Genomic DNA, 15,738 nt, shown 5'->3' with positions numbered 1-15,738 from the left:
AAACTCTACTAATCAGAACTGGAAATGTACTCGGGGAGATGCAGTGTTCCCTATGGATCAGCAGCCCTGTGATTCCAGAAACAGTTGACCCTCACCACCCTGTCAGTTTGACCACAAAAATGTGACAAAAGCTGTTGAGTTATTGCTGTTATGCCAGACAAATGCCAGTCATTATAATACATCTTACCATTAGCATATTGTCTCCCAGTATTCATAAGCCAAGGTGAAAGGTCAAGAAGATATTATTTATGTTATTAAAATGATACATACTGATTAGTATTGTAGTTAACCATTTAAGCCAAAGTGAACCTGATTCTGGGTTATTGGTCATATTTTTTTGATGAATAAAAAATGATTAATAATGGCTTTAAACACAGCAAAAACTGACAATTTAAGGGGAATTCCAGGTTCTCTGAACTAGAAATAAAGCCCAGACTGGCCTATGGTGTGTGGTGTCTGGTGGCCACAGAGGGATCCTGCGAGCCTTGCTTGGAAAGGTATTGTGCAGATTAGTTATTTCCTTGTTGCTTGAACCGATGATAATAACTTCCGTGTGTCTCTGTTGTCTTTGTAGTGAGCCACGAAAAAGGAGGAGCGGAGAGGAAGAATGCATCAAAACAGGTCCATTTGTACACACCCACACCCACATAGGGAATAATGGATTGTTTGATAAAGGGTGTGTGTGGGTGCCGTGTATAGTAAATGGGTCGCATTGTTTGTATTGTTCTGTTCTGACTTGCATTGCAGTCCTAAGGATCTTTATTATTTTGTATTTTTAAGCGCATTTTCAATTAGAAATAAAAACAAATACACCTCACACACACTCCTCAGTCACACAAATGAATCAGTCGTATTTCTTGTCCTCCAGCTCTGCTCTGCCATAGGCCTCTTGCTCCTGGGCCTCACTTCCTCCTCCATCAGGTAAACGTGAAGCACGCAGCTGAGGCGTGTGTTGTCACAATGTATAGGTGAGCGTGGCCAGACCTTCTTTATGCGGTAAACAGGTACGTGGAGCCAAACGTGCCTGTACGCGCCCCTGTGAGTGTGTGCGTGTGCGCGCGCGCGTGGGTGTGTGTGCGTGTAAGCTAAAACCTCGCGTAAAAGGCGCCACTCCCTGATGCTTGGGTGGCTTTGGTTGCTTCGAGAACGTTTGTATCAGAGGACTAACAGGCCGATTACACGCAGAATGACCATAGAATGACGAGAAGACGGGACGCGTGGACGCTTGAGACCGGATATGGATGAATGAGGACCCCAGCCAACAGGTGGGTCCTTGTGGATCAATGCGTAAAGACGCTTCACGGCTTCATATCAAAGAGTCAAGCTCAGACAGAATGTGGCGACTTGTTTTGTAACTTTAAAATGTAAGTTAATTTGTAAATAACGACAATATCGACTCATTAGTTACAGTTTGAGAAATTACACCTCGAGTCATTTAGAGAGGAAATGTTTGTTTTACGCAGGTACGCAACAGATATATTCAGACTTCCTGGAGCCGTAAAAGAGACATTTACGAAAATAGTTGTGATAATTTTCAACTTTCCACCGTAATGATCCATGACTAATTGGAAATTTACTTCACTTTAAAAACCCTGGGGGGGAAATAGAAATCCAAAATGACAATCAGAGGCGTTGTTTAATATTCTTTCTTTAATTGAAGTCGGGTCATTTAATTTTGCATCGATTTCCGTTGTAGATTTGCATGGTTTAGTCATTCTAGGCAATAGTCCAAAGACGTAGCCAGCTGCATCATCTGCATCTGTTTAGAAGTGTGACCTGTTCTCTAGATGTGGACCAAAACACTGACATCACTTGAGATGTATTTACACTAACAGTCAATGGCTAAATCTAAATGATAACAAACTAACTATTTCTAACTGCAGCTTAGAAATGTTGGTAAGTCTGTGTTTGATAATCTTTGTAAATCAGGCCTATTTTGGAATTCTGATCAGTTACAAACAGACAATAAGTGATCCATCTGAAGACCAAACTGTCATGTAGGCATATGTAATTAAAATAATGGTCAAAAACCGCTGCTCGGTCTTTAACATAGTTGGGGTAAACTCAGCTATACGAGGGCATTCACTGGGTTTCAGACTAGCCTGGAAATGTACAAACATATCTAACAACTTCAAATGTGGCAATAGAGCCATAACAGCCAAACATATTCATCATAACTGAGGAAGACGCTGCCATTTTGTACCGGGGGACTCAAGGTAAAAGCTGCCACAGTGTTTATGAGGAAAAGACGGAAGAGAGCATTAGGACAGAGCTCCAGCAGTCATCCTGTTCAACAACATCCATCTCACTTGTAGGAGTCCAAAATGTTTTCATATTTTTTTTTCTTCTGCTATTTGTTTTTATTGAAGCAAACATTTTACATGACATTGGGCATACAATTGTAGGATATTTTGAGGTGGAAGAGGAGAGAGAGAGAGAGAGAGACAGAGAGAAAGAAGGAAGGTTGTACCATTAATAATATTGTTGTTGTTAAACTTTATACGTAGACCCTGAGGAAGAATACAAGTACAAGGGGGCGGCAGTAGCTCAGTCCATAGGGATTCAGCTTGGGAACCGGAGGGTTGCCGGTTCATAAGTGGACTGGTAGCTGGTGAGTTGCGAGAGAGAGAGAGAGAGAGAGAGAGAGAGAGAGAGAGAGAGAGAGAGAGAGAGAGAGAGAGAGAGAGAGAGAGAGAGAGAGAGAGAGAGATTCAAATCGGCCTGATTATCTGTAATGATTAACAGTTTTCTCTCCACACAGACGTGCAGCTTTCTACAGTCAACACATCATATTCCACAATGGGGTAAATATCTTTCAATGTTAATAAAAAATTGAAATCACACATTTACCAAAGCATTCGGTATCGTATGAATTTAGTTTTTTACGTAAATGCAAAACAATTCAGAGTTGATATTCATCTTTTCATTTGTGTGTTTGGACTTCATCCCTGCAGGTACTCGTACAAGATGAGGATTGTTTTAAAGTGTCTATTCTGTATTCCTGTCATGTGCTGTGTTGTCACCTTCACTTTTCCATGTTTCAAGTGAGTACTACTTTACATCTGAATGTCCTATTTAACTCCAAAGTCAAGCTTAAGCGTTACATTGTGATACCTTTACTATAGATTTTCATGCCATCACATTTTCTGGTTTCTAGATATTTTGTTGGATTTATCCCGATGAACAAATGCCCTTTGGAAAGGGGAATGATACTGGATCTAGGTGACAGTATCGATTCCAGGCTCGATCTTTGGTAAGACTTTAGTAGTTGTGTCCCAATATTCTCTCATCTGTCCGACTGTGTGGCTGCGTGGGGCTTCCCAGCTTAAAGGCTTAAACCAGTGACCTGTTTGTTTGTTTGTTTGTTTTTATGGGACCATTTTTGCAATGTTTTTATTCATACGGAGGGGAAGAAAAGAAAACAAGAACGAAAACAATGATGGGAGCAAAGATGTGTTATGTACTGCACATGTGAATGAAGGCAAAGGGTTAAAAAAAAAAACAGGCGACAGCAACCAACCACAGCCAGCAAAGACATATATGATGAAATGACAACACAATGTAACCGTGGAGACAGTGAAGAGACAACAGTGCAGTTTTAACAGGATGACCGCAATACACATCATGGGCTGTGGGAAAAGAACACAGGGGGGAAACAAAAAAAGGAGCAAAATCTGAACCTCACTGAAGAAGAGCCTTCATTAATAATATTAGAAATGTGTCTTTATGCAGCTGGTCTAATTGTGTTTATGACTAAACTTTGTTTTCAGGTCCAGAGACGACGTTCAGACATGCACAGGTTGGAAAGCTCCCATCATCTGGGAGGGAATGTTTGATCCGGAAGTTTTTGACAACATCCATAAGGCGAAGCGCTCATCTGTGGCCCTCACTGTGTTTGCTGTTGGCAGGTTTGTGCCGCCGACATGCTGAGGGAGATTAGAATAAAGTTTCTCTCTTTTTCATGTCTGCTCAAAATAAAATAATGATATGTACAAACCAAAAGAGTCACCAGGACTGTGGAAGGATTCAAATATACACAACTGTAACACACTTTCCTACAAATCCTGTGTGTGCTGTCATAGCTATGAAACATACTTGAACATGCTTTTCTTCTTCTGAAGGTACCTGGATGCCTACCTGGGGATTTTCCTTAACTCATCGGAGCGTCATTTCATGGTTGGTTTGCCAGTCACGTATTATGTGTTCACCGATTTCCCCGGCAAGGTTCCAAACATCAAGCTCGCTCCTCAGAGAAGTTTGAAGGTGATCACGGTGCAGAGGCACTCCAGGTGGCAGGACATCTCCATGATGCGCATGAAGACCATATCTGACGTCATCGAGTCGGACATTCGACACCACTGCTCCCACGTCTTCTGCTTTGACGTGGATCAGGAGTTTACGGGGAGGTTTGGCTCGGAGGCTCTGGGGGAATCTGTGGCTTTGCTCCACGCGTACTACTACCACCTCCCAAGATGGTTTTACACCTACGACCGCAACCCAAAGTCCAAGGCCTACATGGACACGGGGGATTTCTATTACCACGCTGCTGTGTTTGGAGGCTCATGGAAGAGCGTGAAGGCCCTGACTGAGGCATGCTACCAGAGCATCATGGAGGACAAGAATAACAATGTGGAGGCTGTGTGGCACGACGAGAGTCACCTCAACAAGTACCTGTGGCTCCACAAACCCAGCAGGGTGCTCTCCCCCGAGTACTGCTGGGACAACAGTATTGTCTACAGGAAAGACATCCACGTTACCCGGCTGGAATGGGCAACAAAACAATACAACACTCTCCGCACTCTGTAGTGCACTTTAAATGGCCGAAGATGGAAGGCAAAAGCAAAGAGCAATTAAGGGCACAGAATCTTATTAGACCTGTTTTCCTCATTTCCCACCCTGGCTGCTGGTGGAGAGGGAATCCCTCTCTGAAGTGCCTGTTTGGGGGAGTTGTTCCTTGTCTTCCCACAGAGCTCTGGCCTCAGTCAGGAACCGTCTGCTGTTGTGGGTCTGTAAATTCCTTTGAGCTATACAAAGACCGTTGATTTGAGGGTACTGATTGTAGGCGTGGCTTTGACTTTATAGAGATGATCAGGTGAAATATCTGTACTGCGTTTGTCTGACTTTTGAAGGATGAGACTGAAGCAAATTATTATTTTACAACCTGAGCACCTGTGTGTGTGTGTGTGTGTGTGTGTGTGTGTGTGTGTGTGTGTGTGTGTGTGTGTGTGTGTGTGTGTGTGTGTGTGTGTGTGTGTGTGTGTGTGTGTGTGTGTGTGTGTGTGTGGGGAGTTTTTAATTCTTGCCATTTCAAATGGATAAGAAGTCTTTGTTTGCTCAATAACACAGTGGCAGGCGAATTTGACCTCTACCACTTGATTTCTTTTGTGCCTTGCAGAGAGTTTAGGTGGCTTTGTTAGCACGTCAGTAACATTTCCCTTTCAATTACTTCCCTTCAGGAAATGCACAAGCTGCCTTTTTGTTTCAGATGTCGTGACGTGGGAAAACAATGTGAAGCATTGAAAGAGAAAGGAGTGTTTGTGTGGCTGCTCTGTGTTCAGGGCTAGTTCTGCTGCCGTGCACGTGTCAGATATCCAATGAGATACGTATCTACTGGCCTCATTAACTGGTTTGACACCAGGTCGTGTGTGGTCGGACATATGGGGCGTGTGGTGAAAATGTCGGTGCAGCATCCTGCTTTGTCACCTGGTTTGATATTAGTGTCTTTGTTTGTCGTCTCTCTGCTGTGGACTCTATCCCTATACTTTTCACTCTCGGTAATATTGAATGCTTTCTGTCCTGTTACGCAATCTTTCCCCCGTAACTTTTTCCGTTATTTTTTCTGATAGATTCCTGATTATTTTCTTTGATCCACGTTGATTAGATCATTTAAACTTGCCCTCTTTCTGGATTAGTTTCAAAAGTTTAAAAGTTAATGGTTGTATGAGCAAGATTAATAGTGAAGGACTGACTGATAAGAACTTATGTGGTTTGAGTCAAATAGATGGCACCTTTTTACTGATTACACAGAACTTTTTTGTAGCATTTGCATCAAATCATTCCGGGGGGGGGGGGGGGGGGTGTCGTGTTTCAGTGGTGAGCATTGTGCTGCTGAGTCATCATCCTTGCCCAAATGCCTCTATTGTCACTATGTATCACAACAAAGTTCCCACTAAACCAGTATTTCTTATCTTGTAAATGATGTGGACAGTGTTCAGTGTTTTGGACGTCAACATCAATGTTGCTTTTATTAGAGTAATGTGTCTGAGGAAAATTCCAGAATATCTGGTTTCACTTGTGTGAGGCCTTGTACAACCATGAAAAGCAATTCTACTTTTTTTCTTCTACGTGTTACTTACTTTTGTTATTGCCATGTGTATTGTAGATGTAAATACATATTTGTATGTGTGTGTGATACTTTGTATGAGGTTATTTTTTCAATAAACAGCATTTTGAAATCTGAGAATCTTACTTTGATGGCACGAGTGACATACTTCATCTCATCAACATCTTTGCCAGCAGACTGTGGACAAACAAGAATCAAAAGGTTAATACAAACAATTTTTATTGGATAGAGAAAAATCCTCCAAAAACAAAGACTCCTGGCCCGATGCCAGCTTTGCATTAATGCAATAAATAAGATTACAGGTCTGTGTCGCAAAACTTTAGTTGCTTTCATAATGTTTCCCCCATTGCACACATTTATCCGTCAGTTCCATAAGCTGGAGATGCGGCTGCAGCGCCCTCTGTTGACCTGTGACTGAAACACATGTCTGATATTATTTGCTGTGCTCATCGTAGTGTGCTTGTGTTTGCTTAATTTTGTTGGGATTTAAGTATGAAACAATGGATGGGACATTTGTGTGTTGAAGAGAACAATGATCAGATCAGAATTTCAGAATGTCTCACACAAGCACCAAAACGAGGAGGATGAAGAGTGAAGAGAGTACTTAGGGCCCGGGACTGAGGGCCATGTCAGCCCAATACAAGCCAGCAGAGAGGTTTGGATGTTTCAGATGCTTTGCTTTGTCCTCAGTAAAGTACAAGTGAAAGGTTTCCAGCCTGTCCATGGAAAGATCTCTACTTGGACTGATGCTGTGCTGTAAACAAACAAAGTGATGTAACATCCACAATTATCACACACCTCAAAGCTGCCATACAAGGAGGCTTGATGATGTCCTGGCATCACGTGACCCTCTAAATGTAGGCAAGGACCACAGAGAGCTTCATAAGTATGTATTAATTTAGTTTACTTACAAATACAATATACATTTTTGAGGGACAGAAGCATCAGGTAGATACATCATCTCTGCCCGTGAGAGGCCCCGTGGTGGCCGAGTGGTCTGAGCGTCCCAGTGTGGAGGTCAGGTTCAGGTAACCCATCTCTGCAGGCCGGGCCAGGGACACGGAGATGGGACGGCGAGGTGGAGACAACACATCCGCCTGCTTGGTCCGAGTGTCCATTACATCCTGAATATCACAGGGTTCAGGCATCGTCCCACTGTGAACCCAAAACGCACCATTGTTTAATGTTCCTTCTGTATTTTGCTGATAATAAGTGCGGACGTTGTAGGGACTTCAACCTACCGAGAATCTGGAGATGTGAGGAAGGCCTGCTGCAGCTTCGAAACTCTCTTCAGCTCCTGACAGAACAGACACAGATTTATCCCTGCAGTGTGTAAAGCATTATTAAGTGATGACCCAGTAACCCAGCAGATGTCAGTGTCTCAGTACCTCAGCAAAGTGCAGTGAATGCAGGTTCTGGAGGCTTCGTTCCAGCACAGACAGCTGATTGGACAGATGGAGGATTTTGTTTCCCAGTTTCTTGTTTTCCATCTCTAGGAAATCCACTCTGGGATTGAGACAGACACACAGAGTCTAAGCATTACAGTCATTCTACTTAACTTCATTTTAGAATAATACAATAGTTACTTTGCTGCTTACCTGCACCTGGCTAAAGAGGCTGTCAGGTTTCTGTCTTTCTTGTTGTGCTCTTCTTCATTTAAATGCTGCAGCAACTTCCTCCTTTCAAACAGCAGTTTCTCATTTTCCACAGTAATACTCACAACAAGCTCCTTCTCCTGGATAGAAAAAGGAGAAAGGAGGAATTTCACAGATTGTTTATGTTAGTCAGATAAATACAGTATGTGTAGGGAAAAGGAGAAAGATGAACCTCCAGACTGACCTTTGCTAAAGAGTGGACACTCAGCGACAGCTCCCTCTCCAGGTTTTTCATCTTCTCGTCGCGCCATTTGGTTTCATCGTCAAGCTTCCGTTTGACTCGACACTGCTTTGCTTTATGTTTTTCCTTCATCTCGTGGCTCTTACTGAAAGTGCACGCGCGCACGCACACACACACACACACACACACACACACACACACACACACACACACACACACACACACACACACACACACACACACACACACACACACACACACACACACACACACACACACACACACACACACACACACACACACACACAGTCTCAGACGGTTTATGAATTTATGAAAGGGAGAAAGTGTCAAACTAAATGTGTTGTGCTTTCTAAATAGTGAAAAGATCCTGCACTGACATCACCTTTTCTCTTTGTCGAGGCATTTCAGGGTTTCACAGATCTCCTCCTTGAGTGTCTCACACTCGTCCCGTGTGGCCTGCAGAGCCTTTAATGCTTCTTGATGATCAGAACACGCCTGTGGTCCAGAAGTACATTTTCATGAGAACAATCGATTGGCAAGTGCAAGGGAGGACGATTGCATTAAAGTCAAATGTAATGCTAAGAAGCTCTGGCCACAAAGCACAACAAACCAAGTAACAGTGAAATCATGAGGCATGTAATGTTTCCCCATTATTGTTCTCTATACATAATTCATTCTACAGTCTACATTTTATTGTGGGCTGAGCTGGTTGTCAAATTTCTATCTCTGTCTCCATGGGTGACCAGGCCTTGTTTCTCTATTAAATGGCAGCACATAAGAAGAAGACGCACATGTTACAGTAAACTCTGATACATCCTGATGCACCACTGAAGGAGGTGAGACCTTACCGTTTGCTGTGTGGTGGTGTTGTTGTGCTGCAGCTGTTCCTGTTGATCTTTGGGTGAAAAGGATTCTTCATGTTTACACTGAGTGTTTTCACAGTGTTGTGTATCACGTTGCTGCCATAGCCTACATAAGCACACACACACACACACACACACACACACACACACACACACACACACACACACACACACACACACACACACACACACACACACACACACACACACACACACACACACACACACACACACACACACACACACACACACACACACACACACACACACACACACACACACACACAGTTGGAGAGGTGACATACACATTCTGTAGAAGCTGAAGCTTAAATGGTTTGGAGGAGGAGGATCCTACTTTTGACCCTGTAAGGTGATTGTGTTGTTGCAGATTGTAGCTCTGAGGTCATCCAGGTCACTGTGGGAAGCGTCCAGCTGCTTTTTAAGGGACTGCAACTGAATCATGAATAAAAGTGAGTTTTCACATTTTTTCCTCTATATGATTATGATTGAGCAATTCCTCAATCTCTGTGTAATCCTCTCATAAATAGTGTGACTCACTTCTGCCTCCTTCAGTGAAAGGCACCTGGTCTGCGCACTGAGCTGCTGCTGTAAATCTCTGCAGGTCTGTTTACTGTGAACCAGTTCAGTTGCTTGGGACTGAGAAGCACAACAACACTCAGATAAACACTCTGGCCAACTACTACAGTAAACTCCAACCACTGTGACTTTGGTCTGCAGTGTACATAATGCTTGTGATTGCAGTGTTGGTGGACTTACTCCAGTCAGCTCTGTGGCCTGGTCAGCCTGAACCTGCACAGTCTGGAGCTCCTGCTGCTGCTCCTGCAGTGCAGATCTCAGCTGGTCCACCTCCTTCTGCAGAGACACCACCTGAGACAAACACATACAGATGGATGGTTCTGTGTTGGGACTAACATAAGCCACATCACAGTGCATCTGACTGATGGGACGTTCAACTAATCTAACAGCCCATAAAACAGAGCATTTTATGGTACCTCAAGAATGTTACAGCATGCTTGGGAGGAAGCAGAAATCAAGGGTTGCCTCGCTGCTTCAGTTACTCACTGTTGCGCCTTTTTCCGTTAGGCTTCTATTGTGAGCAGCAATCTTCTCCTGTAACTCTCTGCAGGTCTGGCTGCTCTGTGTCAGCTCCTCTGCATGGGACTGGAAGCAGTGAGAAACATTAAGGCACATTTGGATTGTGTCACTCCTATTTATGCTTGGTGATCACAATGGGTTATGTGGCAACAAATACGTTATAGTCCTGATGTTGCCCACAATATATTAGCATTTACTGATGCAGTCCAGGAATGGTTTAGTAAAGTATGACAGTAACTGTGTCAGTTGGGCTCTGTGCTGCTGGACTTACTTGAGCCAGCAATGCCGCCTTGTCGGCCTCAACCTGCACCTCCAGGAGTTCCTGCTGCTGCTCCTGCACAGCAGATCTCAGGTGGTCCACCTCCTTTTGCAGAGACACCCCATGAGAGTACATACAGTAGGCTTACATGAGACATCTTCGTATGTGTGTTTCTAACCAGGGTTCCCATCCACAAGGCATCATAGAGGACTGATTATTGTATAGTATTTTCGGCCCTTTGCAATAGTTTTACAATAAACAGCTTTACAGTTTTACTTATCAGCCTGCAACAACAATGCAGGCTGATATGTATATATTTGTTTGTTTACATTATTGGGTATGGCATATGGGTAGAATATGATTTCTTAGTAACTGCTAACCAGTAAGCTGGTAGGTAAAAGATCTGTGCTGTTGGTCTTACTTCAGTCAGCTCAGTGGCCTGGAGCTCCTGCTGCTGCTCCTGCAGAGCAGATCTCAGCTGGTCCACCTCCTTCTGCAGCAACACCACCTGAGACAGATGTATGCACAAAACCTGCTGAACCTGGCCCACCCAAGGGATTCGTTGGGCCACACGGGTGTCACGTGAGAGTTATATAAGGGCGGCTCTATGACTGCACTCCATGGCACCTCCCACAAATAACACATGTCACTGTGCCCAAGCTGTGAACAACAACAAATTAGTTTGAAGAAGCTGTAGCAGGTCCAACGTCCTTAAACTCCTCCAATGATCTGGATTACCCTGAACATTTGTGATTTGTAGGCAGAAGTGCTTCTTTTCCCACAGTTGAATCTATGATGACTTAGCATCGAGAATAAGTGACTCGTTCTTTGTCAGTATGAGTTGAGTACAAGTTAAGCTTATCATCCCTGGCAGTCAAACAAAGACCTCTTACTGTTTGGTGGAGAGAGCTTTTCTCAGCATCCAGGGTGCGAACTCGGTTCCTCAGCGCTCTGATCTCCACGTCCAAGCGATCGTTCAAATCTTTGGCTTTTCGATGTTCCACCATTTCTTTTGAAAAACAGCAGGATAAAGTCATCGTTTGAGCCGAGTCAGGATTAGATTAATATGTAAAAATTGGGATTTAAGGAAAAAAAAAAACAGGCAAAATTCAAGTAAATGCCACAGTGATTGTGATTGCAAAAATCTAAATTAGTGTCATTAAGCAGCAAAACCTTTGAAATTTAAATCTGGGCTGGTAAAGATTTAAATACATTTGTGTAAGAACATTAAGTTGGTCTATGCCACACAACCAACCACAGCAACCAACCACAGCCAACTTCCCCTGAGTGAGTTTAGTTCACATTTTTATAAGGTTACATTTCTCACCGCACTTCTTCAGTTTTTCTACTTCTTGTCTGAGCTGCTCGACTTCTTGCTGGGCTGCTTGCATCTCGGGCTCTGAAAACACACACACACACACACACACACACACACACACACACACACACACACACACACACACACACACACACACACACACACACACACACACACACACACACACACACACACACACACACACACACACACACACACACACACACACACAGAGTTTCTTAATTATCTGTTGTTGCTTCTGTATATTTGTTTTAAAAATGTAAAATCAGGAAGGTTACAACTTGGGATGTACACACTCTGTGTCATGTATTAACTCTTAACTGAAAAGAAATGAGTTGATCAGTCTGCCTCACCATAAGCTCTTTGGGTCAAGTGAGCCGACTCCAGCTCATCAGTCAGACGTCGGATCTCGTTGTGAGCCATGGCCAGCCGACGGGAGCCCTCCTCCAGGTCTCGCTCCAGCCGGGAACACTCCCTCTGCACGCTGCCCGCATGCCCGGCCAAATGCCTGGCCTCAGTCTTAAAAAGAAGGGAACAGATTGTCTGACCTTTGACCTTCTGGCTTAGATTACAAGAGGGCGCTGTGATCTCTAACCGTCACTGACAATACTGTGAACTACAAGCAAGGGTAGATGAGATACCTGGAGACGTGCACTGTTTCTAGACGCATCAGTGGTGTGTGAAGAGGCTTAGGATTCCCATCATGCCATGCAAAGTTTCTGATCGGTAGTGGTTAATATGGATGCTGATGAACAGACAGACAGACAACATGCAAAGAGCTACTTAGTCAAACCAGCACAGTGGCACAAACAAATAAATCTCTGCAGCTTTTCATATTATTTCCCCTTCAAGTGTTTAGTACTTGTTAGTGTTCTTTGAGACACAACACTGTACATATAAAGTATTACTTTAATTAACAGAAAAGGACATACAGGAATAAAAGTACGTTTGCTCTGTGCAGCTTTGTGAAGTCCAAACAGTTTCTTCCAAGGGCTCTGGACATGGCGTGGTGCCCCCTTGTGGGGAGACTGTGGAACAATGTTGCAATCTTTACTAGCTCTCTCTTCTGTGATTGATCAAATAATGGATATCACAAGAACCCAAATGTGAGCCTTGGTTGTTTTCCTCTCACCTGGTGCATGTTGTCGTTTGGTCCTGCGGTCTTTGCTGCCAGTGGGCCGCCAGTGTCTTCGTGGCCTGCCAGGTTGTCAGGATTGTCCCTCTTCTCCAGTAGAGACGCTCGCTCCACCAGCAGGTAGGCCACCTGCTCACTGGGGCTGCTGTGGATCAGCTCTGTGAGACCCTGCTGGTACAGCATCTTAGCCACCTCACTTATCTGGGCATCTGCCACAACACAGAGAGCAACGCCGATGTTTAGTAAATCAATATTTCATTTTCAAGATGATGCTGATGCTGTCTCATAATATTGGTATGCTGATGCTATACCAATATTTCCAACCTTGCAGGGAAATTAAGCGACGCAGCTGATCCTTGAGCTGGTCATTCTCATCTTGTATCTCCAGAGCCAAAACATCCTTGTGCTCTGTAAAGATACGGATCTGCTCCAAGGACTTCTGGACCTAATTGACACACAAAACTACAACTCAGTATCAACCACAATGTTTGATCTTGCATCTGTGATTGGCAAGAGTCATTCAGCAGTGTTCACTCACTTCAGTCATCTCGGCTATGTGTTGTGAACGCTGGCTGTCCAGGTTGCCCGTCGCACTGAGCAGACGGCTTCTGGTGTGCTGGAGGGCTCGCCACAGGAAACACAGCTGGGCCTCCTCAGCTGCTTCAGGAGCGAGTCCTTCCTCTCTCAGCCAAGTGGCAATCTGCTCAAATTCCTCCTGGAGATGACATGGAGGACATGAAGAGTGGGGACCACAGCACTATATTCTACTATATTTTAATTATATCCAAGTATATTTTTAGAAAGGCAGGGTGCAAAGGACCAAGATGCCAGACCGAACAGTGTTTGAATTCCTTCATGCCTGCCAGAATTATTATCTGGAGTTAACACAAGCAGTTGCTCCTTCTTGTTCTGTTTTTATTTGCTTTTTTAGTTATTATTGTTTTTCTTTCATTCTTTTTTTTACTATTTTATTATTTATTCATTTTCAAATGTATTTTATCCATGATATTTTTCAAAATAATTAAAAACTTTAACATACATTACGCTTTGTTATGTTATATAAAGATACGAAAATGAGACGATACAAAAGCTGAACATTATGTGACGAAGAGAAAGTCTAACAAATCAAACTAAATGTTTTCAGAATTCACCAGTTATAAACAAACACCAGGAATGTGCAAAATTCCACTGCAATCCCAGCTGACTGCTAAATAAAGCAGTGGGAGACAAACAGGATCAGAGTTGTAGGGAGCAGATGCTAATTATGGCACTGTGGTCTGTAACGTTCAGGGCTGGAAGCTGTAGATGGTAACACATCATCTCCATGGACTTGTTGCACATTTCGGGGGGCAGCTGTGTTCCGAGGGAGCAGCTGTGACATTCCAAACAAAGTTAAGACAAAAAAAAAACAGAGATTCCTGCTTAAATCGTGTTTTCCTGATTGATTATTCCATCGATTTAACTCTTGCTCTGCTTGCGCTCTTGAATGTAACTCGGGAATAAAACACAAATAAAAACAAGAGAAGAAAGAACGTGCTCTCTGTACCTTAGGTTGATCCATTTCTCCTGTTGTGTAAAGCAACTTTCCATAGAGATTTACTTTGACATTTCACTTCATCGTTTTTACTTTTTGATGTTGGAAGTCCGGTAAAACGTAGTAAATCATCTTTGTTTTGTGTTCGACGTCCCGTATCACTCTTGAGGACTGTGGTCAAGACCGCCGCCGTGTTCTCATCTCATCTTGCGCACTTATTCTCTTCATGGCGACTGCAGCGGAACGACTCAAAGGGGTTCGTTAGATAAGTACAATCGCGTTTTAAACGGATTACTTGCCCATCTGAGTTATCGGTATATGATCTTTGTCAAGGGTTCTGCAGCTTTTCGCAAAACTTTTGGATGATTTAACGGAGTGTAGAACTTGTGCTACATCCTGTTTTCAAAATAAAAGAAGTGCGGTCTACAGCTTACCACTATACAGTATGAAGGAATATACTGTTTATATCCGGATTTGTTTGCGTTAGAGTTACTACAGCAGCTTTGAGCTACTTTCCATGACGCCCAGGAAATCCACAGAATAACCAGTAAATTAAACCTGTTTAATTTAGGTGGTGCCCGGATGTGTTTGTACGTTTTTACTTTCAAATAAAATTGACACATGTTGGCGCTGAAACCAGACTCCGTTTAGGATTTTAACTTTTTTAGGGCAAAACAAGCCACTCGTTTATTTTTCCTGTGATATATCTTTATTATCTTATGTTTTGTTTGTCTTCCTTCATTTTTGAATTAACTGCAATTAATCATTTGATTATTGATTTGAGAAGCACAGAGAATACAATGGGGTTCTATAACATAAATCAAACCTGTTTGCAGAGATGTAATTTGGAATGAGTTTCACTATTATGAATGTGTGTGAATTAAGGTCAGAGGTTAAAACGTCACAAAATATGTTTTGGCTATTGACAGCAATCTTAGGATCTTACTGCTCTCCCTCTTCCTCCAGTGACATCTTGGACCTCTGAGGTGGAGTTCTCATCAGTTTGCTGCCCTTTCTCATGCTCATGAACACAATCTGATAAAGATGACAACCATCAATCAAAAAAACCTTTTCTTTTGTATTTTACAAGAATAAACAACAACATTAGAAATCCCAATACAAACAACCTTAACCTGCCTGGCCTGGGAGAGGATTGTTGATTATACAATTCTTTTTATATCAGCCTATTTGTGTTTGTTCTTGTGATCACTTTGCTCTGTAGTCTCGCACAACCTTTTGTGTTGTAGATGATGATGTATGTAGAAGCAAAATGTTCAAATTGTTCTATGGTG

General features: G+C 43.0%; 2 protein-coding genes across 5 annotated transcripts; one reads left to right on the top strand and one right to left on the bottom strand.

The window, feature by feature from the left end:
* The first annotated feature begins 1,052 nt into the window (after positions 1 to 1,052).
* LOC142991092 (alpha-1,3-galactosyltransferase 2-like) lies at positions 1,053 to 5,467 on the top strand. The gene is made up of 6 exons (XM_076141088.1): positions 1,053 to 1,265; positions 2,762 to 2,804; positions 2,955 to 3,044; positions 3,158 to 3,253; positions 3,771 to 3,908; positions 4,122 to 5,467. The coding sequence occupies exons 2-6, from the start codon at positions 2,800 to 2,802 to the stop codon at positions 4,804 to 4,806; spliced, it is 1,014 nt and encodes a 337-aa protein (XP_075997203.1). The 5' UTR covers positions 1,053 to 1,265; positions 2,762 to 2,799; the 3' UTR covers positions 4,807 to 5,467.
* A 1,815-nt stretch (positions 5,468 to 7,282) lies between these two features.
* On the bottom strand, positions 7,283 to 15,096 carry LOC142991090 (coiled-coil domain-containing protein 30). 4 transcript variants are annotated; one of them, XM_076141085.1, is made up of 21 exons: positions 14,459 to 15,096; positions 13,451 to 13,627; positions 13,237 to 13,357; positions 12,910 to 13,121; positions 12,710 to 12,805; positions 12,131 to 12,296; positions 11,766 to 11,837; positions 11,332 to 11,447; positions 10,860 to 10,946; positions 10,451 to 10,543; positions 10,147 to 10,245; positions 9,841 to 9,951; positions 9,622 to 9,720; positions 9,419 to 9,516; positions 9,049 to 9,169; positions 8,583 to 8,695; positions 8,183 to 8,324; positions 7,948 to 8,078; positions 7,732 to 7,849; positions 7,585 to 7,640; positions 7,283 to 7,498 (listed from the first exon to the last, which is right to left on the bottom strand). In XM_076141085.1, exons 1-21 carry the CDS (start codon positions 14,471 to 14,473, stop codon positions 7,288 to 7,290), a joined length of 2,454 nt encoding a protein of 817 aa, XP_075997200.1. In that variant the 5' UTR covers positions 14,474 to 15,096; the 3' UTR covers positions 7,283 to 7,287. The 4 variants fall into 4 exon arrangements, with proteins under 4 accessions (XP_075997200.1, XP_075997199.1, XP_075997201.1 ...); XM_076141084.1 differs by having other exon boundaries at positions 7,942 to 8,078; positions 14,459 to 15,095; XM_076141086.1 differs by lacking the exon at positions 10,451 to 10,543 and having other exon boundaries at positions 7,942 to 8,078.
* Between the last annotated feature and the right edge of the window lie 642 nt (positions 15,097 to 15,738).

Source organism: Genypterus blacodes, unplaced genomic scaffold (genome assembly GCF_046128005.1).
Source record: "Genypterus blacodes isolate CSIRO-AG114 ecotype Tasmania unplaced genomic scaffold, CSIRO-AGI_Gbla_v1 ptg000017l_1, whole genome shotgun sequence".
Taxonomy (NCBI): domain Eukaryota; kingdom Metazoa; phylum Chordata; class Actinopteri; order Ophidiiformes; family Ophidiidae; genus Genypterus; species Genypterus blacodes.
The sequence above is the reverse complement of the archived record's forward strand: the minus strand, read 5'-3'. Positions and strand labels throughout refer to the sequence as shown.